Source organism: Rhododendron vialii, chromosome 12a, assembly GCF_030253575.1.
Source record: "Rhododendron vialii isolate Sample 1 chromosome 12a, ASM3025357v1".
NCBI classification, from domain to species: Eukaryota; Viridiplantae; Streptophyta; class Magnoliopsida; order Ericales; family Ericaceae; genus Rhododendron; species Rhododendron vialii.
The window spans coordinates 24,272,646-24,297,087 of record NC_080568.1 but is presented as its reverse complement, the minus strand read 5'-3'; the positions used below and the strand labels follow the sequence as shown (position 1 = coordinate 24,297,087).

General features: G+C 38.1%; 3 protein-coding genes across 5 annotated transcripts; all 3 read left to right on the top strand.

Moving 5' to 3' along the window:
• Nucleotides 1-1,301: 1,301 nt before the first annotated feature.
• On the top strand, nt 1,302-5,295 carry LOC131310926 (uncharacterized). Of its 2 annotated transcripts, XM_058338194.1 has the most exons (6): nt 1,305-1,539; nt 1,617-1,677; nt 2,655-2,777; nt 3,050-3,100; nt 3,944-3,995; nt 4,883-5,295. In XM_058338194.1, the coding sequence occupies exons 3-6, from the start codon at nt 2,658-2,660 to the stop codon at nt 5,080-5,082; spliced, it is 423 nt and encodes a 140-aa protein (XP_058194177.1). In that variant the 5' UTR covers nt 1,305-1,539; nt 1,617-1,677; nt 2,655-2,657; the 3' UTR covers nt 5,083-5,295. The 2 variants fall into 2 exon arrangements, with proteins under 2 accessions (XP_058194178.1, XP_058194177.1); XM_058338195.1 differs by having other exon boundaries at nt 1,302-1,677; nt 4,839-5,003.
• Nucleotides 5,296-5,436: 141 nt separating this feature from the next.
• Nucleotides 5,437-13,133, top strand: LOC131310924 (exocyst complex component EXO84A). Of its 2 annotated transcripts, XM_058338191.1 has the most exons (7): nt 5,437-6,569; nt 7,936-8,033; nt 8,697-9,738; nt 10,299-10,811; nt 12,130-12,318; nt 12,402-12,538; nt 12,753-13,133. In XM_058338191.1, the coding sequence occupies exons 1-7, from the start codon at nt 6,408-6,410 to the stop codon at nt 12,913-12,915; spliced, it is 2,304 nt and encodes a 767-aa protein (XP_058194174.1). In that variant the 5' UTR covers nt 5,437-6,407; the 3' UTR covers nt 12,916-13,133. The 2 variants fall into 2 exon arrangements, with proteins under 2 accessions (XP_058194174.1, XP_058194175.1); XM_058338192.1 differs by lacking the exons at nt 12,130-12,318; nt 12,402-12,538; nt 12,753-13,133 and adding an exon at nt 11,971-12,120.
• A 5,878-nt stretch (nt 13,134-19,011) lies between these two features.
• On the top strand, nt 19,012-20,020 carry LOC131309589 (receptor-like protein 33). Its single transcript, XM_058336202.1, has 3 exons — nt 19,012-19,198; nt 19,313-19,364; nt 19,627-20,020. Exons 1-3 carry the CDS (start codon nt 19,012-19,014, stop codon nt 20,018-20,020), a joined length of 633 nt encoding a protein of 210 aa, XP_058192185.1.
• The last annotated feature ends 4,422 nt before the right edge of the window (nt 20,021-24,442 follow it).

Sequence of the window (24,442 nt, the reverse complement as noted above, 5' to 3'; positions counted from 1 at the left end):
TTTTTTTATTAATTGAATGAAAATGGCTTACCCTTAAATCGTTTGCAAGTTATTTTTCAAAATAAACCCGTTGCGTTCTACTGCAATTCTTACTGCTCAGTTTTTTCCATCGTCAGTCCTGACTCACTTTCAATTCCGATATTCTTATATCTCTCCACAGTTTAAGCTCCCGCTCTCTCTCTACACTATTTTATTGATTTCTGAAAATATTTTCTAATGTCAATCAAATACCTGAAAATAAAAGTTTGAAGTTTGTTTTTTAAAAAAATATTTTACATAAAAAATATTTTACATTATAAAATATTTCACATCGAAACAAAACGAGCCTTAATTTTTTCAGTTCGGACTTGAAGAATTAAATCTTCCATAGGACCGAACTGAAAATACTAGAATGAACCAGGCCGAAACGGAACCGACTTACTCAACAGAATAAACCGAGGTTTTTATATAGGTTGGTATTTTATTTTACACCCAATCTGGCCCATCCATCTCTACTCCTTTTGATTTAGACCGTCCATGTTCTTGAACTCGTAAATCACAAATGACGAAAGGCAATTGATTTTGGCACTCTAATTTTTTATGATGGCACTTCAAAACTTGTCTTGTAATACGTAGCAAGCACACTAAAAGACAAATTTTAGAATGACATCATCAAAAATTAAAGTGCCAAAATTATTTTCCATGACAAAACCCTAATCAGTTAACTCTTCCTTTAGAGCATCTCCAATCCAATACTCTATTTTATTCATAAAGCCAATACTCTATTTTATTCATAAAGCGATTTTAGAGGAAATCACTATTCCTATTTACTCCAACCACGAACCCTCTATTTATTCATAAAGTGATTTTAGAGGAGATTCTCCATATTTTCTTCCATCCTTTAAATATGGAAGATTAAAATCTCATCCTCTCAAATAGAGGAGGCTTGAGAGGATGGGTTGGAGGAGTTTCATACTCTCAAATGGAAGAATAGAGCATGGGTTGGAGATGCTCTTAGCCTCTGTTTGGAACTTGGGTAAGGAAAGGCAAAAAGAGGGAAAATAATGAGGAAAATTTGAAAGAACTTTCTCTTCGGCTTTGTTTAGAACTTTGGGAAAGTGAGAGAAAAGTTAAAAAAAAAAAAATTCCTCCAATTATTCGGTTTGGAAAGAAAAATTAGAAAAAATAAAAAATTCAAGTATTATGAATAGTAAAATTTTCCTTTCATTTTCCCTCAATTTATTCTCATTGTCTTTTCCCTCACTTTCCATCCCTTTCCCTAATCCAAACAAAGCTTTCCTTTCCGTTTCTTTCCCCACGTTTCGACCGCAACCCAAGTCCTAACTCCTCTCTCTCTCTCTCTCTGTATGCGTGCGTAACTGCGTATACCGTGCAATATGTGCCTCAGGCATGCGGTGGATTTCCTTTTGCTGCTTCATTATTAGGAAAAATCTAAGGGTTTTAAGCTCTATAAGCCGACTTTTCTCTTTAGTCGACGGAGAATTCGCTGCATGATGGCTGCAGCATGATTTATTAAGGGGTTGAGAATCGAACACGACAGTGAGCAATAGGCTTCTAATTTGTTGATTTCCGGTTGGTCTGATATTATTTGCCCAACTTCTGTGTTCAATTTGCAGAGATTATTGGATAACAAAGGTCAACGAAAAGGGCAACAACATTTGTGAAATTTGACTACAGGTTTGAATCTCTTATTCTGCAGAGGAATTTATTTATGATCACGGTTCTCTGTTTTGCTTTTCTATAATAGTGTTACGCGATGCACGTAGTGCGACAAATGGACCGAACTGCTCGCGAGCAGCTCAAACAGCTCTGCTCGTTTAGTAATCGAGTCGAGCTCGAGCTTTGGAGTGTTAGGCTCGCCTCGTTCACTAAACGAGCCAAAAACTCGAGCTCGAGCTCAACTCAAAACAGTAGGCTCGGCTCGTTTACAGCCGAGTTCAAGCTTGAGTTTTTGGCTCGTTTTGTAAACGAGCCGAGCTCGAACACAACAAATCTAGTTGCACGTAGCTGCATGCTCATTGTTTTTTATGTTTGTTGTAGGGCAGTTATTTTCGTATGTATGGTAAGATTGTGATCAAAACAACTGAATAAACCTCCAATGTACGTTAACCTTATAAACTACCACGACACAAATTACCTCCATTATTCATCTTCTCAACCTCCAGATTAAAGCTCCTAACCATTTCCTTGGTGGCTGACCCCCATATTTGATTTCAACTCCAGCTTTGTTCCCCAATCATACCCATATACACCCCCCACACACATCAAGCTTAGAACCAACAAATAAGGGGGTCTACAATTGTAGGACGTAAACTTTCGAAAGATTAAAAAAAGAAAAAGAAAAAAAGAATCTATTTCCAAAATATGAGCTGATATTTTTGAATTAGTAAGACAGGAGATCGGATCCCTTAATCTGACTTCACCATGTTGCTTAAGAAGTTGTGTAATGGAAGGCATCAGTCTTGATGATCAGTTGAACACTTCTACGGTAGCCTCCTCCTAATTAGCAATGAGAAACCTGTATTGGCCATTGTCGGTGATGTCAGGAGCAGTTTGTTCCACCTCAGTCTCTGACGCATGATCCCAAATTTTGGCTTCTCGTTCTTGCCTTCAGATTTCCTTTTCTTCTTGCCCTTGGCTGTTAACTTGTGCAGGTAATGGCAGCTATTTCATCGTCCCATGATCAGGTGGAGGATGACGAAGTGTATGTGTTGCTTGATTTGGATGGTGTTTCTGGGCAAGTCCATATTCCACCAAATGCACCATATGTTCTATCTGTATGTTCGTAACCCTTTAATATCTATTTTGAGTTTTTTCTTAAACGTAAGGTATGTTTCACAAAATGTTTGCTTGGCATTATTATTGCTTTTTTTGTTTTGAGACTTAATTAGCAACAATTGTTCAAAGGATGACATTCATCTGTCAGTTAATAACTTGACTAAGTCGAAGTCTTTTTAGTGACTTAAGACTCTCTACTTGCTGCTTTAGTGTTCTGTTTTGTTTGCAAATTTTGACCTCACGTTGTCATTGTCTTTGTTTCCTAATGCAGGGTCTTGACACCTTAAACCCAATTTTGGTTATCGACAATAAAGTAAAGCTGGTGAGTCAAAAGCTTGGAAAGGTTTTGTTCATTCCCAGGGGAATTGCTATTCGTTTTGTTTTGAATCCTTCCTTTGTTCCTCATATTGTGGATTCATTCCACCTAGACAAATAGATTATGATATCTTACTTACCTTATCTCTAAATATGGCCCTTCATTTCTGGCTTTCTAGTCCGTACTATCTATCTTACCCCATGTCCCTATGTATCATTGCTCTAAAGATTTTTAAGGTGTAACCATTCCTTGGATACTCAATTCTGAAAAAGATAGAAAGACTGACCGAGACAAGCATCGGCCATGTCACCCTAGGATTGTCTCTGTTCTTCTGACAATCGCACCTACCCAGACCAGTTCACATTCTCTCACAGCCGAACCATGTCAATAGGTGATTATATATTTGCATTTGGAATGTTTGCATTTGGTTGGATGTTTTGTTTTTTGCTGGATATTGGCATCTGGGTTTTGTTGGATATTTCATGTTTTAGATGAATGTTTAGTGGTTGGATTGTTATATAAATCATTTTTCTTGGAATCATTGGAGTTTTTGTTCACGTTATTCGATTTAAGAGGTGCCTCCTGCATTCGCGTCGCTTTGTTGAAGCCCTTGCCCTCGCCTTGTCACCTTGCGTTAGACCTCAGGAGGCCTTATCGGCTCAGTTTGCTTTTACTTGGTAGTCTATCGTTGTTTGATTTGTTGCTGTAATAACTTATATTAGAAATAGTTCATTGGTCAATTTTCGGATGGGTTAGATATTTCTTTCCCTTTTTCTTTTTTTTAACCTTAGTAGGTTGTGAGGGATTAGCTTTAGCATTACAATTTACTTCCCTTTATTGATCTCTCAGATTGGAGAATACGAAGAAACAATTGGAACATGCTTTGTTTTCACTGAAGGCGGTGAGTCACATTCTTTTCCTACTATGCCAACACTTAATATTAGCTTAGCTATTTTTCTCTTCAAAAGGTCACTCAACCATAGGGAGAAGCCATAATTATGCTATCAAAGAGAAAAATGCAGCTTTTAGGGAGGGCGGGAGAGTCTATCTCTCAATTTTGTTGTGATGGTACCCTCACCACTCATCAAACAAGACCCTTGTCTATGTTGAATATGCAAAGACTAGATGTCCACAACGTGATGAATGTGGTTAAAATTTTTATTTGTCTCATCATCCTTCTTAGCATGCACTATAATGTCTTGTTTTTATTTGACTTACGCTTGGGATATAGCCTTGGCTTCTTTACGGGTTTAAGTGCTATGAGAGAACAGGTCAACCTGTCTTGGTGGGTCCATTGGTTTATTTCACTATATGATTGGGTAAATTCAATGTTTCACATTCTAAGTATTGATGTTCTTTACATTTGAAGTTTTGATTTTTAGTATTGTATTGTTTATGGTTTTGACATCATTAGGGGGTTTAGAAAAACCGCTCCCCGTTTTCCTAGATCATATTGTGCATTTGATGTGTCATTGCTCTTTGTAAAAAGCCACTCTTTGGTGGCCATGGCCATATTTGCATGCCAAGCAAAGATTGGTCTCTAATTCTACAGTACCTAGCATGCTTGTTATAGACTTATAAAATGAAGACCTTCACAATTTGGAAACAACGAGCTATGTGGAATTTGTTTTCAGATCAACCACCTGTTGTGCATGGCAAATAAATTGATTTTACCAATAGTTAACGATCTTTTTACGTCAGATTTAGTCGCATATGTCCAACGGTTTTATTGTGCTTTAATCAGAATTGTATGTTGGCTAAAGAAAGATCCTTTTTTTGGGGGCACAGAATCTGCTCCTGTGGTACATGAAGAGACTGGAACATCTGAAGCTAACCTTTTCTCGGGGAAATTCATAATAGACCAGACGCTACCTCCAGCCAAAGAAGTGAATCCAGTGGCCCGCCTCCATAAGATTCTGAAGTTCAGATTATTACCAGAAACTGATATCGAAGGTATAACAGCAGAACCGACCACAGAGAATGGATAACACAGTCAATATAAGCATGGTGGTTCTCTCATTTCACGGAGGAGGAAGTTGACGGGAGGAAAACAGCTACCAGCGGTCAAAGCGGTAAACAGGTTTTTTGTGGAAATTTGACATTCTATGCTCCTGTAAGGCTGTAATGATCAAGTGCTTCATTTTCATGTGTACTGATTGTGTGCAATTATCAAGCTATGATCAAGTGAGATTTGAGACCAATCAGGCAATCCCTCTCATGTCTTAATGAGGTATGTGGTGATTAGTGGAAAGTTTACTAACGAAAAAAAAAAAAAAGACTAATGGAAAAGTTTTTTAATTAAAAAAAATTCTCTTGTATGGGGAGCCAAGTGTTCGGAAAGAGAGTTGCTAATTCATTGATTTACTCGGCGTCCGCATAGGCACTTTTTTGGTTAGTTATGAAAAGCAACGTACCTTGGAAGTCTATAGCACGAGTAGTTTTGGAAGATGGTAGGCATATTTTTAGTGCCTGTAACGGGTGTTTTTAGTGTATGGTAAGCATATATATTTTGGCTCATTCGTTATGCAATTGAAAAATGTTATGGTAGCAGACTAGCAGTTAATGTACTACTTTTTTGTCGCAGATACAAATAGAGGTGTATGGTACACCCAAAAATAGTTACGCATTTTTTTGGGTACTAATTACTTCTTCTTTTTTTTGGTTTGAGTTACGAATTTTTTTGATTGCTAGTAAAAATTTTGGAGGTGTGCACCGTTGAATCCTCCTTCCAATTGATATTGTATGTGTCCTTGTGGCAGTAAAACGCACCGCTACTTTCTTAATTTATATTTGTTAGGCAATTTGTGCTTACAAACAAAAAGTACCGTCTCCGGCTCGAAAATGTAGTTCATCACAAAAAGCCGTGCATCTTTTGAATAAAAAATTGAAGTACTTCTGCATATAATTATTTGACACCGAATTAAAGAACTTTTTTTTTTATTGCAATCGAATGTAAAAACTAATTAAAATCTTTAATTTGGTGTCAATAAATATTAAAAATAAATCAGAATAGGTTTTGTTCTTCATTTGCTTTTTCTGTTCTTGACGAAGCAAAACGAAACAAAATTTCACATCTTCCTCCTAATCACTTTACCATGACCTATTCGCGGGGTTTCTAACGGCCAAAGATGCCTCTCTCTCTCTCTCTCTCTCTCTCTCTCTCTCTCTCTCTCTCCACATCCAATAATTATGTTTCAACCCAAATCAAGTATCAATCCTTCCTCCTTAGTCCTAAATTGCATCTCCCAATTGACTTTCTTCCCATTCTGATGATCATTTTGGTTGCCTGATCCCTGTTTCAAGAAAAAAAGAAATGGAGATATCACACCCGACAGCCTCGTTCTCGTCGAGCAAAGGAGACGAGACGGAATTCGAAGCCGAGCTCACTCTCAGCGAAAAGATCAAAGCCTTCAAATCCTCTAATTTCGATCCCGAAGGCTATGTCACCAACAAGTGCCGCCAAATGAACGAAAAGGTTTCTTTCTTTCTTTCTTTCCTCTGTTTTCTCCATTCAATCCCACGTTTCGGGTTACCAAACGACCCCGTTTCGCGTTACCAAACGACCCCGTTTCGCTTTTCCGGAAATCTGAGATTGAGCTCTCGATCTTACATATAACTATTTTTGCAAATTCACGGACCCTCGATGTTAACATTGTTAAATCTATTGTTATGCTAATTTTTTTTGGCAAATCGAGAAGTAGTCCGATGGGATTTTTTGTTTTTCCGTATTTTATTCGTTTTAATTGAAGCACTCGTGTACCAGGGGTGACTCTAGGATTGTAGTTCAACGGTGACAAAAATATTTAAATAATTTTTTTTACAAAAATTTATTTATTATGATTGAAAGCTTATCCGACGTAATTCATTTCGCTTTGTCAAGCTAGATAGTATGATTTACATACTCACTAATTCAAGGGAATTTTCATTTATTTTGGCTTTGTTTGAACGATCCAGTGCAGACAATATTAAAGAAAAAAAATCAAATTACATATAAAAAGTATAAAATTTCAGTACATTTTTTAAACCTAGGGGCTTGCTTGAACCGCTGAAACACTACTAGAGCCGCCCCCGTCGTCTACCAAATGTCAAAAGTTATGGCAATTTATTACCTACCTTGCATTAGTTCATCAACGATTTTGCTATAGGGTCCCCACGTAGCGCAAAAATCCCGGTTTTGGGTTTATTTAAATAGGGAAATAATCTTTGCACTCCACGTTTTTATAAAACGCACTTCAAAATTCTTCTTATACAATGTATTGGGAGTTGTGGGGTGCGTAATTTTATGCACTAGAAGACAAATTATGAAGTGCGTTATAAAAATGTGTGGAGTGGAAAAATCATTCTCTTTAAATATGACTGGAATATAGCTTCTGTTGATTTTGAGTGTACTTGCCCAAGCACACAAACACTTGATTATGTACCCAGAGATGTACATACATGCATTAAGTTGTGAATTACAATCGTATTTGGTGATGTTAGTTAAGTTAGAGCTCTGCAGACCCTCGCTTCTGATGGGTTTTGTTTTTTGTTTTTTGTTTTTTTTTCGCTCTTTTTTATGCGTTTTAAGTGTTTTTATGACTTATGTTAATTAATGACAGTTCATATGTTCCCTGGTTTGAATAATAGTCCATGTGCTTGTGCCGTTATTGTGTATCATTCGCGGCAAATCTTTGTATCTCGATACACAACTCTTACTTTTCAGTATAATAATCTCCAACTGCGAAGAAAATTTATACTGGAAAGTAGTGCAAAAGGCTCTTGCTTATATGTGGAAGAGTAAGTTTGACGTCCTTATCAAGTGTGAAGCATCTGTTTTAATCAATTTTGTGCACTACTAACAGCAAATTAGGATGTTGGTCAAGTACCTTGTGGATTTAAAGGCAGCATCTGCAGAGGAGATGCGCAAAAGCGTCTATGCAAATTATTCAGCTTTTATACGGTGAGCATGATTTCTGTAATTGTAAGAAAAAAATCAAATATTTTCAGGTTCTCCCTTTACATATCTTTTTTTGTCCTTGTTATTTTATGTTTCAGGCATTTTTATTGGTGGTTCCACTTCTACTTATTTGGTTTTCCAAGTAGCTCCTTTGTCAGCAATTGAAACTTCATCCAGTTTTTATGAACCATATTCCTAGGTTTTTCTCAAAGTTGATCGCAGCATTCATCTTCATTCTTATTTCCTTAAGGCATGGTTATAATTCAGATATTATCATGTAACATTTTGGATACTTGGTCTCAGCAAATACTGAACACATGCCGTATTTGATAGTATGGGCAAAGTCTTCATAATAAACATGGAGAACAACATTCTTATGCAATGTAATTCAACTAATGTGTGCAGCATATGGAAATTTTTTTTTTTTTTTTTTGTAGTTTATATATGTGGGATAGTTTCAATGTAGAATGCGTACATTCTGAGCAAGTTAAAGTGCCTTTTGTCATAACTAAGGGTAATAATTAATAAGAGTAATTAGAAACTCCATGAATTTCTCAGCGACGTCAGTTTTGTCATGACCAGATGGACATACTATTTGCAATTGAGAATCCAACTCTGTGGAATCTATTATCCTTAAATCCTATCTTACATCATTTCCCTATGCAGTACATCAAGGGAGATTTCTGATCTTGAAGGGCAGCTACTCTCCTTGAGAAACTTCCTATCTACTCAAGCAGCTCTCATTCACGCTTTGTCTGAAGGAGCTCGTCTAGAATCATTCTCTTCTGGTTCAGAAGGTTCAATGAAAGTCAACATATTCGATTTGGAAGATAGAGAACCATCAAATACAGAAAAATGGCTAGCTCAATTTTTGGAAGACCTTGAAGTTTTACTAGCTGAAAGGAGAGTGAAGGAAGCTCTTGATGCTTTAGATGAAGGAGAACGTATAGCAAAGGAAGCTAATCACCAGAAAACACTGACTCAATCTTCACTCTTGTTATTAAAGAACACTATCACAGAACAAAGGCAAAGACTAGCCGATCAGCTTGCAGAAGCCGCTTGTCAACCTTCCACGCGTAGTGTTGAGCTTCGTTCATCTGTTCAAGCTTTGAAACAACTGGGGGATGGTCCACGTGCTCATAACTTGCTCCTCAAGTCACACAAGCAGAAGTTACAGTACAACATGCAAGGTCTTCGCCCAGGAACTTCAAATGGGGCCACATATACTTCATCCCTTTCACAACTTGTGTTTTCCACTATTGCACAGGCTGCGAGTGATTCTTTGGCCGTTTTTGGGGATGAGCCGGCTTACACGTCTGAGCTTGTCACTTGGGCTGTGAAGGAGACTGAGTCTTTCTCTCTACTAATTAAAAGACATGTTCTTGCCTCATCAGCGGCTGGGGGTGGGTTAAGAGTTGTGGCTGAGTGTGTCCAAATTTGCCTGGGTCACTGTTCTTTGTTAGAATCTCGTGGATTGGCTCTTTCTCCTGTCCTCTTACGACTCTTTAGGCCTTGTATTGAACAAGCATTGAGTGCGAATTTGAAGAGAATTGAACACAGCACTGCTGCATTTGCTGCTGCAGATGATTGGTCACTTGCTTATCCACCAGTTGGTACGCGGTCTTTGGGTAGTGCATCTCTTGGTAGTGTGATTGCATCACAATCAAAGCTGTCTAGCAGTGCTCACAGGTTCAATTCCATGGCCCAGGTGATTTACTTTTATCCTTCCTTTTTGCACAATATCAAAGGACTATTGTCATATATAACATCCTTATTTCTCAATCCAGTCTTTTTCCTTGTCATGCAAAAATGTTTCTGAATCCGCAGAGGTAGCATTAACGTGGTTTGGTCGCACAAAATGAAGAGCAGTAGATGAACTACTAAAGAAAAGCGGTAGATAGAGTAGTGAAGTACAGCCATAAGACTATTGTTATGAAAATACAAGGGGAGGCAAGGCTAAGTCAACATGGAACACTATGAGAAAAAGGATATGGATTAATTAAAAAACTAAAAGATTACATAGCTCTTGACACGCGAATTGAATAAATTGGTTCGGTTTGTTCTTTGTCATGCAACAAGTTGCGACAATGTTTCTGGTGTAAAGTTAATTTGGCCATAGAAGCAATGTAAGTTGTCTTACTCCACCTGGTAAGAACTATTAAGGCACTGGATTGGTTTGAAACACGCATTCAATCATCTTCCAATCTGCTTTCTATGTAGGGCTCACTCAAGTTTCTGCACTCATATTATCTCTGTCATACTTTTCAGGATCTCTGCGAGGATGTGGGTCCCCTTGAGAGCTTGCAATTCGCAGACCACGCATTGGAAGGCCTTGTACAAGCTTTCAATTCATATGTCAATATGCTCATAAACGCATTGCCTGGTTCAGTGGAGACTGAGAACTTGGAGGGGTCTGGGAGTAGAATAGTTAGAATGGCAGAGACTGAAGCCCAACAGATAGCTCTCCTAGCAAACGCCTTGTTGTTAGCAGATGAGTTGCTCCCACGTGCTGCTTCCAAGCTTCAACCCTTCAGCCAGAATAGTAGAATTGATGAACCCCCCAGAAGGACATCTGAAAGGCAAAATCGTGCTCCAGAGCAGAGGGAATTGAAGAGGCGGCTTCAGCGCTTTGTTGATCAGTTGAGAGATAGCTTCTGTCGACAACATGCCCTTGAGCTCATCTTTATGGAAGATGGCAGCGTCCGGCTGAGTGCAGAGATGTACATAAGCATGGATGGAAATGCAGATGAGCCTGAGTGGTTTCCTTCTCCAATATATCAGGTGCTCTTTTGTCCCCTTCCTCTTAGTTTTGGGGACTTCCAACTTTGACGCATGTCCTCTTAAACAATTGATTTCACTCTTCACTTGCACCGTTGCGTCCTAATGCCCCACTTTTGAAACTATTTTTGACGGACTAATTTGTGAAGCTTAGTTTGGAGATCTAAACCCCTTCCTTTTTTTGACTTGGACTAATATTTTGGACAACCTATGGAGGGTGCACTTTAGAAGAAAAATTGCACTTGGGAGTGTACTTGTTTTGTTTGTAAAATTATAGATCATGCCAAATTGACAAGGATGATGAAACTTGCTAGTTACTGAATGTCCAATACAATTAGGACTATGAAAAATAGTACGTAATGAATTAAGAATGGTTAATTGTGCTTGATGATGGGTCCGACTTGCATAAGAATTGGGCAAACAACACAGAAAAAAGTTCTATACAAGGAGCATTGGAGCAACATCACTAAATAGTTTTTAGATTCAAAAGTAGTACTTCAGCACTTTTAGGTCCCCTCTGTAGTCAAAGTGACCACGTCTATGGCCTTTCTCTGTGGTGTTGCTAGGTGAAATAATGATGCAGTGCCTGTAAGGCACTGGAACAAATCGCTATAGCTTTAGATGGTTTAAATTCAGTGGAAAATACAAATTTGATAGTCTGGCCTCAATCCTTGGTACATGACCTTGTCTAAATATATGAAGTGCCCATGCCGCACACTCGACACTTTGTTAAGGGAAAATGCTTTCGATGTAGTTGGACATTCACTGAGTAATCATTTTCAGTATTCAAGTTTGTTGTATAACTCTGTATAAAAATAACCATAATATGCATGAACTACTCTCTAACGGCTAGTAAGCATAATTTACCCTACATAATACGAGATAACATTGACAGGTATTAATATATTGAGATATCCACGTGTCCATGACATGGGAATTAGTCTATTAGATGAATCGAACACTAAAGACTGCTAAACACATACCTATACCCAGTACTCAAACCCAAATCCATGTAACATTGGTTTCAATACAGCCTCCTCAATTCTTTCCTTGCTAGCTACCACCTGTATGCTATTTTCATGATTTAGGACAGTTGCCGTTTATTTCTATTTAAACTTTTTCAGCTCTAGTTCTCCCATCTTCCCTTCATATTTTACCGCAGATGGGTAATGGCAGGAATTACGCCCCATCTTCCCGATGACATTTGCATGTTAAGAATTCAAGGGTGATGCTTTTATATGCTATACATGCTTTGTTGCATAATTACTTGCATTTGCATGCCAATGTTGAGCGGTTCATCCGCAAAAACATATCTGTTCAGGAACTTTTTGCAAAGTTGACTCGAATTGCAAGCATTGCTTCGGACACGTTTGTGGGAAGGGAAAGGTTTGCAACTATGCTATTGATGAGACTCACAGAGACCGTCATCTTGTGGCTTTCCGATGACCAAAGCTTTTGGGAAGAGATAGAGGAGGGGCCAAAGCCTCTGGGTCCTCTAGGCCTTCAACAGGTTTTTTGTTTTCTGTTCTGCTTTCTGCCCTTTTGTGAGGGGGGTAAAAAAAGGTCACTAAGATTTCTCCTCACTTTTTGCAGTTTTACTTGGACATGGAGTTTGTGATACTCTTTGCATCCCAGGGGCGTTACTTGTCTCGAAATCTTCATCAAGTTATTAAAAACATCATAGGCCGAGCTATTGAATCAGTTGCTGCGACTGGCTTAGATCCTTACAGGTATGCCTAGTTGGACAAGAAAAAAAAGGAAGAAAAAATTGGAAAGAGGGAAATAACTTCATGCAAGTTTATCTTTTTCATCTTTCTTTCATGATTAAGGTTCTCAAAACTTACTGTATACTACTTTACTTCCATTGCATTAGATATGTAACTCTTGACATCCTCTTGTCAATTTGAGTATCTACTGAAAGTCCTGGACCTCCATGTTTTTCAGTGTATTACCGGAGGATGACTGGTTTGCTGAGGTTGCTCAAATAGCAATAAAGATGTTGACAGGACAGGCCACTTTTGGAAATGTAGATCAGGATATTCTTAGCCCTACTGCATCTGTATCTGCAAAATCTATATCATCAGCCATCTCTCACGGTAGCAACTAGTGTTTGGGCTTTCATCGCTGAAGGTAACAGTTACTTTCAACCAAATTTTGTGGAAGAGTAGATACTGTGTAAATACGACACACCTGTTACGTATATCCTAAACAATAAGGGGGAGTGCTCTTTCTTTATAAAAGTTTTCAAGTAAGCTTCGTAACTTGAATGTATCATTCTTGAGTTTGTGCTTAATCTAAACCTTGGCTCTTGCCATTACTTGCCTAGAGATATTTAACTTTTCGTTTCCATGAATCCGTCGGTAGTGTTTGGTTTGCGGGAATAATTTTGGGAGAGGCTGGAATGGTCACTCCTTGGCCTCCAATGGAACGTCCATTATTCACTAGAGATCATTGGCATAGCAAATTCTCTCTCTTTCGGCAAACCAACTCCTCAAATGATTTATTTTAAGTCTATGTTCATGCCATTCAGCTCCATTTTAGTGAACCAAAAGTGAAAGAAATACTGCCTAGGTAGCAGTTCTAGTGAGCAAGTAACTGTGGCATACATGTTTAGTTCTTAGAAACAAATGAAATTTTCATGATTTTACTTGGAAGTTGGACTAAACCTTCAATTTGGAGAATGGAGAATATGGTCTATAGACCAGAGCTGTGAAGGACCTTTTTTGGCTTTCTTCTAAAAGGGGAAAGGCATTCCATTGAATTATGCTGGGCATGTCTCCATTTCCAATCATCTACGAAACTCGAATAAGAGTTCTAAGGCATTCTTCTTTTTGCATGTTGGTTCATAGTTCACACCGGGTTCTGGTTCGATAAACATGTTTTTGTAGACACCCTATTCTGGATTGTCCAAGATCAGTTTACTTACGGATTTTGATTCCCCAATGATGATTACGGTCAAGAACACTTCGAGGCTAATGGTGTGTTTGAGCTTTAAGCGTCCTGAACCTCGTTCAAACCTTTGTCGAGCCCTGCCCAGACCCTTCAAGCTAGAACCAAATGGCCTCAGCAAAACCATACTTGCTTATGCCAGTATTATGCTGGTGTGCGCCGGTCAACTGCCACGTGTCAGTCATCGACTGTTGACTCAGTTGCCACCGGTGCACGCACGTACAATATCGGCGCACGCCAGTCAAAAGTCGGTCAAACATCACTATTCAACCACGTGCTCGGGACTTTTGTGGCCACCCTGACGTAGTCTACAATCCCCTGATGATTATACTCTGCAGAGGCTTTCCCCTCTCTCTCCTACATCTCCCATCACCTAGTCCCATGCATTTAATGCACGGGAGCATAGTTGTCAGAATCGTACGATTCACGATTCGTATCGTACGATTCGATACGATTCGGTGGGTAATCAATACGAATAGGCTGCCGAATCGAAAATAGTTGAGAATCGTAAGTGAATCGGTGATTTACGATTCGTATCGTACGATTCATTGGGTAATCGATACGAATAGGTTGCCGAATCGGAAATAGCTGAGAATCGTAAGTGAATCAGTGGATAGTTTGATTCACTTAAAATTTTCGAAATTCATTTTTTACTCTTGTTTTGCTTCTTTTGTTGTTTGAAAAGGGTTCAAATATTTTTTTAAGCTCTAGTATTGTTATATGTCATCTTTTGTCTATGTTATATGGATAGATAATAAGAAAAAGAGATTTTTTACGAGAGTGAATCGAAAATGAGGAAAATAAATGGAATATAACAACCCTATAGATCTTTTAAGGGTTTGTTTTGGACTTATAACTCTTTTGTACAAAAAGAACCATAAGTCGGCTTCACGAATCATCTCTTGGTAGTTGCAATAGAAGCAACTTACCTAATATTCCACGTTATTATCAAATCATCATTTAGAAGAAAGTATTTATTGATTTAGGTCTAAATCTTTCGTTTGTAGTATATATTATTGTTACCCTAATCAATAAGCATAGGTTTCTATGCATTCTAGAAGTCATGACCGAATCAGAGCGATTCAGGATTCAATTCGATTCACGATTCGAAAAATGACCATTTCGATTCTCGATTCGATTCACGATTTGACAACTATGCATGGGAGGCTCCCTTCTTAACTCAACCAGCCCCCTAACCCAACTGATTACTCCTCTCTCAGTCACCCCTTTGGCTATAAATGCACCCCTTTGCATTCATTTGCAAAGGGTTACACACATTAAGACTCTCCAAGCTTCTTTCTCTCCCTTTTGGCTTTCTTGCTTTCTTTTCTCCACCCTTTTGGGAAGAGCAAGCAAGAGAGTCTTTCCCTCATCCCTCACTCTTAAACATTCACCATCCATCCATTAAGCCTCAAGTTTCAAGCTCAAACCCATTGTTAACTCAAACCAAAGGTATACCACCTTTGTGATCCTTTCTGTTCTGAGCCCTGAGGGGAGCTAGTGAGGTCCAGGTTGGTAATCAATACCAATCCTGGCCTCAAGCTGGCAAAATATTAACACCCGTATGAGATGATCAGTGGCGCGCGCCAGTACTAACAAGTCGTACGCCAGTAATGGCTGTATGTGCACCACTAGCGTGGGGATCATTGATCATCAATCTTTCCGTTTTCTTCCATCTTATCACCTTTATGCATGCTAAGAACCAGTTTACTGTTTTTCTGTATATTAGAACTGTGTAGTTGTTTATCTGTTATTTCTATTTTAGAGGGCCTCTGGAATCCTTCTAGTTGTGTTCCAGAACCCAGATCATGCAAAGCCAAGCACTGACCAAGTAGTGTAACTGGCGTACGGGGTCTTTGGACCGGCGTATGACAGTTTTGACGGGTCCAGTGGCTGGCCCTTGCATGACATTCGAGCCTTGGCCTCCGTTTATGTTCCCCATACTGTTTATGGGGCGTTCTGCTTATTTTACTGCTCTAAAGTCATCTCTGTTGTCTATAACTGTATTTATCCTGTTATATTGACTGCGTGGTTTGTCCTGGGTGTGCACTGGTTCTTTCAAAGCCCAGAGGGTTGAGAAACAGGAGTTGTGAGTTTAGATTTACCGACGCACGCCAGTATACCGGTGGCGCACGCAAGTCGTCTCTGCATGCAGTGGCCTGGCCGGTGCATACAGCGTCCTCTTGCGTGCCTCGTTCTAGGACAACGTGTCCCAGTTTGTTTAAAATGCTCACAGGTGCTTGTTCTCAATCTATTATACCTGTTTAGATCAAGCATCCATCACATGTTGTCACATAAATGCAACTTGTTACAGTTTTAATCCCCTTTAACTGCTCCCCCGCCCTAACTGGCTAAAAAATGATTAATGAGAGAAAAATGCAAATACAAAATGCCTGAGTAGAGACCGATTCTCGGATCGGGCGAGAGGGGTGCCATAAAACCCTTCCCCTCTCGTAACCTCACTCCCGAACCTCAGATATCGAAGGTGATGACGGACCAGTCTACGCCTTTTCAAAATCAAACAACGTGGCGAGCGTTTCAAGTTCGGTTCCTTGGGTGTTTCACCGCAAAACCCGAGTGGCGACTCTGAACTGTAAGCGTTTCGCCGCGCTTTCCAAAAAAGGGCCCACCCGATTTTCTTGGACGGAAATTGAAAATTTCGGGGCGTGTGCCCACAGTTTTTCTGCACGATCAAGGCACTAGGCGAACTTTATAAAATGAACGATTTCGATCATTATTGTAGGCTCGTTCCCGGCCCAAACAAAAGCCAAGCTGGATGGGACAACCTTAACCCGGTTTTATTTACTCCCTCCGTTCCAAATTTTTTATCCTCTTTCGTTTTTTGGAATTCTCAAAAGATTGGCTATATCTTTTAATTTATATTATTTTTTATAGAATTACAAAACAGCAATCCTTCTTTTGACAGTCTCAAAATCCCGAGGGAATTCGAACTCCTAATCTCAACAGCTGGCTATCTCATTAAACCAAAAAGGGAAGAAAAAAATTAAAGAAAATTCCCCCATTTTCTTGTTTTCGTTTCTCACAAATGATAAAATTTGGAGTGCAATTATAAAAAAAAATGGGAGTGCCAAAATCATTTTCCTATATATATTTCGAAACTAAAAATGTGACGGTCCAATATCACTTCACGGTCTATACCACGTGGTTATTGTTGAAATAGTATCAATTTACTATTCTTTAAAATAAAAAAACATATCACAATTGCAGTGTCATAGGCTCATAGCACTTGGCATAAAATAAGCATTGACGCCGATAACAAAGGAAATGGTTCTAGTTCGGTCACAGTTTCCGTTCAAGGGTATTATTCGATGAATAAATCCATTATTATCCCGCAAAATTAACGAATTTGTTAAGGATAGTTACGATCTAACCAGATGATACAGTTGTCCAATTAAATTAATTAACTTGAATAATTAATATGCTGGGAGGCCCTGCAAGATGAACATTCGAATCATCAAAGTCACTATAGCATCTGCTTATCTAAGGAAACTAGTCCAATGCCCAAAAGGACCGATCCAAATCCAATTTTTGGATGATAAAAAATGCATATTTGAGTTTTTCGATGAAGAGTTAGAACTTCGTTATAATGCATATTTGAGTTGGCCTAAGAAAGACCACTTGATTTTAGATTTTTTTTTTTTTTTTTGGCTGACTTTGGGGTTCACAAATTGGAACTCGTTTAGGTTTTCAAATTAAATGATTGCAACTTATTTATTCCAACAGATCTTTAAATTTCTTCAAAATATATCTATCTATTTCCGACTTGGATTCGCTGAAAAGTGAAAGTTTAAACAAGTATTGATTGGGAGATCCCCTTGAATTTCCAATTCCTGAAAAGGACCAAAAGATATACTCGCTTCGTCCCTAAATAAGTGTCCGACGCGCAAACCTAGTCTTTCAAAAAGATGCATTTGTTTCGTTAAAAAAATAAAAAAAAATTCACAAATCAATATAATCGCGGGTGGGGGGGAAAGAATGCATTAAGAGAGATTCGACCAGTGTAATACTCTTCTAGTGCAGCAACTCGCAAAAAATAAAGCTACCCGTTAGCCTCACGATTTTGGATTTGTCGACGAAAAAGGAACGAGAATGGGAGAAGACGTAGTATTAAGGTGAGTGTAGATATTTTGATTTTAGTCAAACGCTTTCTGTGCTTTTCTCCTTCATTTTCCTTTGTCTCTACAAATCACTCCACAAAACTATTGCAGCTTCTAAGGTTAAATGTTTTGGCTCTTTCAAACAATGCAAAACAGATAAATAGATTAATCATTTGCCAGTATTAAGGCAAGAGATACCTGAGCTTATAATTAATTATTAATGAAATTCATCTGAATGGTATTCTTTAGCTGCATCAAAGTTTCAGACGCATCCATTCTTTTTAGCGGAATAATCCTGCAGAGCACTTCCTATAAGAGTTTATTAATCTCTTTCCGATAAGAGTTTATTTTAAATCCGGACCATTAAAAACACTCGTGGACAGTCTAGAAGTGCCTTGTATGGTGCTCTACAGGAAGTGCCTTGCATGATCCCCATATCAACACTAAATCAGATGACAAAAAGGAAAAGCATCATTATTGAGATCTCTGACCAACACTAAATCCTCTCTATTGTAACCTTCACACATTCTTAACTGCATGTTACCTTCAAAACTTCCCTAATATCCCATTGATGATCAATCAATTTATAACCCTTTCAAACAAGGCAGAGAAAATGGGATTCAATCTTCTATGGTTTCTTGTAGTGCTTACTATCTGGAAAACTGGAGATGGAAAGAGAAGTATTTGTGTGGAATGCAACCCCAATGACCTAAGGCCCCGTTTGATGAACTTATTAGACCGTTTGATGAACTTATTAGACTTTGGGATTGGATTACCAATCCCAAGGGACTACCAATTCTTTGTTTGGTAATCCAAAGTGGGTTAGGATTATTAGTTCATTGGGACTAGTAAGGTGGGCTTTAGGGGGTATTATGAATACCCGGGGAAGATGGTATTACCAATCCCAACCCAACCCCCAACACATTTTCATTACTAATTCCTTCTATCAATTCAATTCCATCATCTAATCTAATCTCATCTCAGACAAACATGATATTAATAATCTCATCATCCAATCTCATCTCAAACAAACATACTCATTACTAATCCCTTCTCATTATCAATCCCTTCTCATGAATAATCCTAATCCTAATCTCATTTCCTTACGAATCTCATCCATCTATTACTGTTATCAAATGGAACCTAAAAGGCTTAACCGGTTTCAATCTGACGCTTCCGGCTGTATCGCTAAGTGGGTAGGTCAAAGTTGCTGCAAATGGGATGGAATCTCCTGTGATAATACCACTGGAAGAGTAACAGAGATTAATGTCCCTGGATTCATCACCTGTGATGATGCTCCTCTGCAGACTACTATGGAAGATCGTTCCTTCTTTCAATAACCCTCCTCACATCTCCTGAATTTATCGACCTTAGAGGACTTATCAATCTCAATTGAACAATTCCACTGTCCATCGGCTTCCACCTGCCAAATATCAGGAAGCTCTACCTCTCTGATTATAATTCACCGGACCACTGCCAGAAAGTATCGGTAAGTTGTACAACTGGAAGAAATGTATCTCCATCAGGACAACTTTTCCAGTTCCCTACCTTCAAGTTTGGGTAACCAAAAATTTCTCAAAAGGCTAGATCTCCATTCCAATTGGTTTTCTGGTGTAGTACCAGAGTCTATCCCGAACATGACAAATTTAGTGATGTTGAATCTTCAAGAAAATTTTCTAACTGGTTATATACCAGTGAGAGTTGGCGATCTCGGGGTTTATGAAGAGCTTGATCTTTCGAAATATCTCCAGTGGGAAGATTCCAGTCTCAGTAGCTAACTTGACTGTGATTTCCTCTATGTATGCCAACACTCTTGAGGGAGCCATCCCATTTCCGACAAGCTGTTGTCAAATATCTTCCCTACGGCTTCTTTGGCTGCATAATAACTGTCTCACCAGAAAAATAAATCAAACTTTTGGGTGCCTGACATCCCTTCAAAGAGTTTCCCTATCTACAAACAAGCTTGAAGGGACTATTCCTTCTTGTTTGGGTAACCTGTCATCCCTATCAGAGATGTATCTGAGCAGAAACCAGTTATCCAGTCGAATACCAAGAGCAATAGGAAAGCTCTCCCAACTTCTAGTATTTAACGCCTCTCATAACATGATTCAAGCACCATTGTCTCGTGAGATTTCTTCGCTTTAAAATCTTCAAGCGCTTGATCTATCCTTCAACAATTTAATCCCTTCCCCAATCCCCAGTGGCTGGTAGGGTTGCCATCACTTGACAGAATGTACTTGGCCAGATGTGGAATCCAACAGGTACTTGATCCTGCTATGTGGTGGTTTTTCTCGTAGTTGAATGAACTTCCGATTGACCAAAAAAATATATTCCCAGAATATTGTACATCAACTCCTAGTTCTTTACATGAGCTAGACTTATCTGTAAACTATCTCACTGGCACGATCCCCGCAAGGACTGGGAACCTGACTGAGCTCTCTACTTGCTAAACCTCTCAAGAAATTCAATTGTTTCAAAGATTCCGGGTACAACCTCAGAAGCTTAGTTGTGCTTGATTTACACTCAAATACGCCAACAGGATTGATGAATCAAGTTTTTGAAATACAGAGCATTTTCAATGGTGGATCGTTGACATATGTAGATCTTTCAGATAATACTTTCTATGTTGGAATTGAACAGATTGGGAAAGGAGGACATAATGGAGTCCCATAACTATCTCGAAGGTTACGAAGCTAAGTTGGAAGGGTCGCAGAGTTAGGACTTTAGTTATAATGAGATGGGTTCTACCCTTGCCAGATTCTCTGGAAAATCGAAGTTCTTAGAAATGCTCAGCTTGCAGAAAAATCGATTCACTGGTGAAACATCAGAAGGGTTTTTGAAGCTGAGAAGGCTTAAAGAGTAGAATTTTTCTCTCTCTAAAATCCAAGCACTCTGATTTTCTCCTCTCCTCTTTTGTACATTGGCTTTGGCCTTAATAATAATAAGATTAGTTTTCTTTTGATCCTTTGTACTGTTGTTTCAGGTATATAATTGGTATCAGAGCCAGAAATGGCTTAAAATAATCTGTTAGTGCAAGTATTTATTATTCTAGCATGAAGATGCCTTTCAAATAATAATAATAATAAAACAATATTAACCGAAAATTTAAATGAAAGAAAACATTTTAGGTAGTGGGACGTCACCAAAGTCGCGTTCAGATTTGTCCGGCCATGAGGACCCGGGAAGGGTAATTTGGCCTTGCTCCGGTAAATCGTTGACAGGCGTGCTATCTAGAATGTTATCTTCCATTTTAAAAAAAAAAAAAAAAAAGAGGCAAATTCATGAAAGAATAATATATATGAGCACTAACACAATTTCTCAAAATGAGAAGAATATTTAGATCTGATAATGATCGAATAAAAAATGCAGAATTAATTGAATATGCTGATGTGCAAGAACAATTGAATCACTGGACAATTCCTCCAGTACGCCCTTCTAGTATATATGGGCATGGTTTGTTTGAATTTAGAAGTAGCATGGCAATAAAAACCATGGAAAGAACAGAAAGCTTAGAGCTTAATGATAAGATAATAAATCTTATGGATCGTAGTGATCTAGTTGCGCACATGCATAATTATAAATATGTTCATATTGGTTTAGTGCAAATTGCACTAAAACCATTAACTTTGCTTGGGATGGACACTTGCCTTCAGGTTACACTTAGAGATGGTAGGTGTAATAATTGGAGAGCCTCAATAATGGGGGCTGTAGAGATCAGTTTGTGTCATGGTCCTGTTTATTTTAATGCTTATCCCAACCTAACTCTATCACTGACGGATAGAAACTTAGGTGAAGTTTTGAATTGTAGAATCTAGACTAGAGGATATGATTTTCTGCCTGGATCTGAAGTTATAGCTGTTGTTTATAGAATTTGCTATAAAGTTTTGAATACTGTTAATCCCAGGGTTCGTCAATTAAGACCCTTGGATCAGACTGTTTTGATTGAAACAAATATGTTAACCTCAAATATAGCAACCAACAGGTTGATTAACTGGGAAGAAATCACGTTCCCAGAAAATTGGGTTATTAAAAATGCAGTTCCACCTAGACCCATTGTTAATCAAATTGAACAAGTTGTTCAAGACAGTGATGGTACTGTATCTTTGAATTTTAGGAACTCTCAACCTGAGAGACTTTTAAGAAGTCGAAGTTCTAGTTTCTCTGCAACTAGACAACCATATAGGGTTAGTATTCCTACGACTAGTAGACACTCTGTCTCGGAAATACCCGAGTCACAACATCCTGTTGAAGATATTAATTTGGCAGGAATAAGAATATCCCAAAATCAAATTCCTCATGGAGTTTATAATAATCCAGTAGAATCACCTACTGCCAGTGAAATGAACTTTACTATTCATGACCAAAATAATCGATCCTGAAATTAGGAAAGAGATCAATAAAGAATTTCAACAGCCTAAATACAAAGAATTTAGAGAATGGTATTTCTTTAAGTATAACAAGGACCAGTTACAAAAATTCAAAGAAGAATTTTATAACTGGATAGGTTATACACAAAATATTATCCCTTTTACCCAATGGTTTTATGGGAAATATTATACAGAATTGGATAGATCAATAAATGTCATCCAAGATTATAAGAGAAATTGGAGATCAATGACGGGAACATTAATCTCTTCAATACATCCTCGAACTATCCCTCTGTCTGTAGAAGGAAGTTCAGACTCTGAACCTTCCTTGGAAACCGTAGCGTTTGTGAAACCTACAAACACAGATGTTAATGGTAGGACAGAATTGGATAGATCAATAAATGTCATCCAAGATTATAAGAGAAATTGGAGATCAATGACGGGAACATTAATCTCTTCAATGCATCCTCCAACTATCCCTCTGTCTGTAGAAGGAAGTTCAGACTCTGAACCTTCCTTGGAAACCGTAGCGTTTGTGAAACCTACAAACACAAATGTTAATGGTAGGATTCACAAACAGAATAATTATACCAACCTAATTCTTAATACTGTTGGTGACCAGTTAGTTCGAATTGAAGAACAGGTTAACCAAATTAGTGGTCAAGTCATGGAACTTAGACCCAAGAGTAAGGAGAAAGAAGAGGTTTCCCCTTCCAATATTAGACCACCTGTGTCTATAACTGGATTTAATTTAAAAAATCCAAATGAAAATATTGAATTAGTCAATGAATTGCGGAGACGTCTTCAGGGCCTTTCATTGAATACCATATCTGAGGATATGGATTCTGGTGATATGGATACTCAAGAAATTCTTGAATTGGAAAAAACTTTTATCCAATCTCAACCGGATACTATTAATAAAATTCAATATCCTAATAAATTTCCTTATTCAGGGACTGACAGATATTATTATCCGAGACCAACTCCTCAGGATATGTTGTATGAGGAATCTGGTTTTCAAAAACAAATGTCTTATAGTGGCAGAACCATCTATGAATGGAACATAGATGGTATGACCGAATATCAAATTTTTTCGGTTGTACATCAAATGTTGATGTATAGTACTATTTGTGCTAATAATGACAATGCTGACCAAAAGGTTGCTGGCTGGATAACAGTCGGTTTCACTGGTATGATCAAAGGTTGGTGGGACAATGTCCTATCGGCAAACCAACGGTCAGAAATATTAAATGCTGTAAAAATTAAGGAAAATGGTGAACAAGTACAGGATGCTGTTTATACACTTGTTCAATCAATAATTTTACACTTTGTTGGTCATTGGGATAACCAACGAGAAAGAAGTAGGGAATTGCTTCAGAATTTGAAATGTCCAACGGTAACTCATTTTCGTTGGTATAAAGATGTGTTTCTTGCAAAAGTTATACAGAGAACAGATGCTAATAGTGAGCATTGGAAATCAAAATTTGTTGATGGACTACCTTATTTCTTTGCGGAGAAAATAAGGAAGAAGATGCGAGATCAAAATAATGGTCTAACTATCAATTATGATAGTTATACTTATGGGCAAATAATTGCCATTATTATCCAGGAAGGATTAACCTTGTGTAATGATATTAAATTACACAACCAATTGAAAAAGCAAAACCTGACTGGTAAACAAGAAGTAGGTCAATTTTGTGACCAATTTGGGTATGACATGACTCAAAACCCAAAACCTTCTAAAAAGAAGAGTAGTAATAAAACTACTAAACAATATTCTAAAAGGAAATCCCGAAAAAATAACAAGACGTTTGAACAATCTGGTTCAAAACAGTCTACCCCCGAATCTAAAAAGAAAAATAAATCTAAAAAGAAGACCACAGCAAAATGTTTTTAAGTGTGGGAAAATAGGGCACTATGCTAATAAGTGCAAAATCAAGAAGAAGCTTAATGAGCTTCAGATCGATGAAGGGTTAAAACAACAACTCTTCAAATTAATGTTGAATTCTAGTGATTCTGAATCACAGGAGGATTCAGGTGATCAGGTCAATGAGATTTCTGATCAAAACCAAGAAGAAGATACTTCTTCTAGTTCAAAAGAAGAAGTTGTTTCTAATAATTGTAAATGTAATAGCATTGAATGCTCAACTTCTTCTTATAGTTATTGGAAGGCTATTGTTGAGATGAATGGTCTCAGTAT

Bases quoted from the DNA above. Each gene is read 5' to 3' on its own strand.
- LOC131310926 (XM_058338194.1), top strand. From the start codon at position 2,658: ATGGCAGCTATTTCATCGTCCCATGATCAGGTGGAGGATGACGAAGTG. The intron at 3,101-3,943 runs GTGAGTCAAAAG...TTGATCTCTCAG, and splicing joins TCGACAATAAAGTAAAGCTG to ATTGGAGAATACGAAGAAAC. The intron at 3,996-4,882 runs GTGAGTCACATT...TTGGGGGCACAG, and splicing joins CTTTGTTTTCACTGAAGGCG to AATCTGCTCCTGTGGTACAT.
- LOC131310924 (XM_058338191.1), top strand. From the start codon at position 6,408: ATGGAGATATCACACCCGACAGCCTCGTTCTCGTCGAGCAAAGGAGAC. The intron at 6,570-7,935 runs GTTTCTTTCTTT...CACTACTAACAG, and splicing joins GCCGCCAAATGAACGAAAAG to CAAATTAGGATGTTGGTCAA. The intron at 10,812-12,129 runs GTGCTCTTTTGT...ATATCTGTTCAG, and splicing joins TTCCTTCTCCAATATATCAG to GAACTTTTTGCAAAGTTGAC.
- LOC131309589 (XM_058336202.1), top strand. From the start codon at position 19,012: ATGGAACCTAAAAGGCTTAACCGGTTTCAATCTGACGCTTCCGGCTGT. The intron at 19,199-19,312 runs GTTCCTTCTTTC...GCCAAATATCAG, and splicing joins GCAGACTACTATGGAAGATC to GAAGCTCTACCTCTCTGATT. The intron at 19,365-19,626 runs GTAAGTTGTACA...AAATATCTCCAG, and splicing joins ACCACTGCCAGAAAGTATCG to TGGGAAGATTCCAGTCTCAG.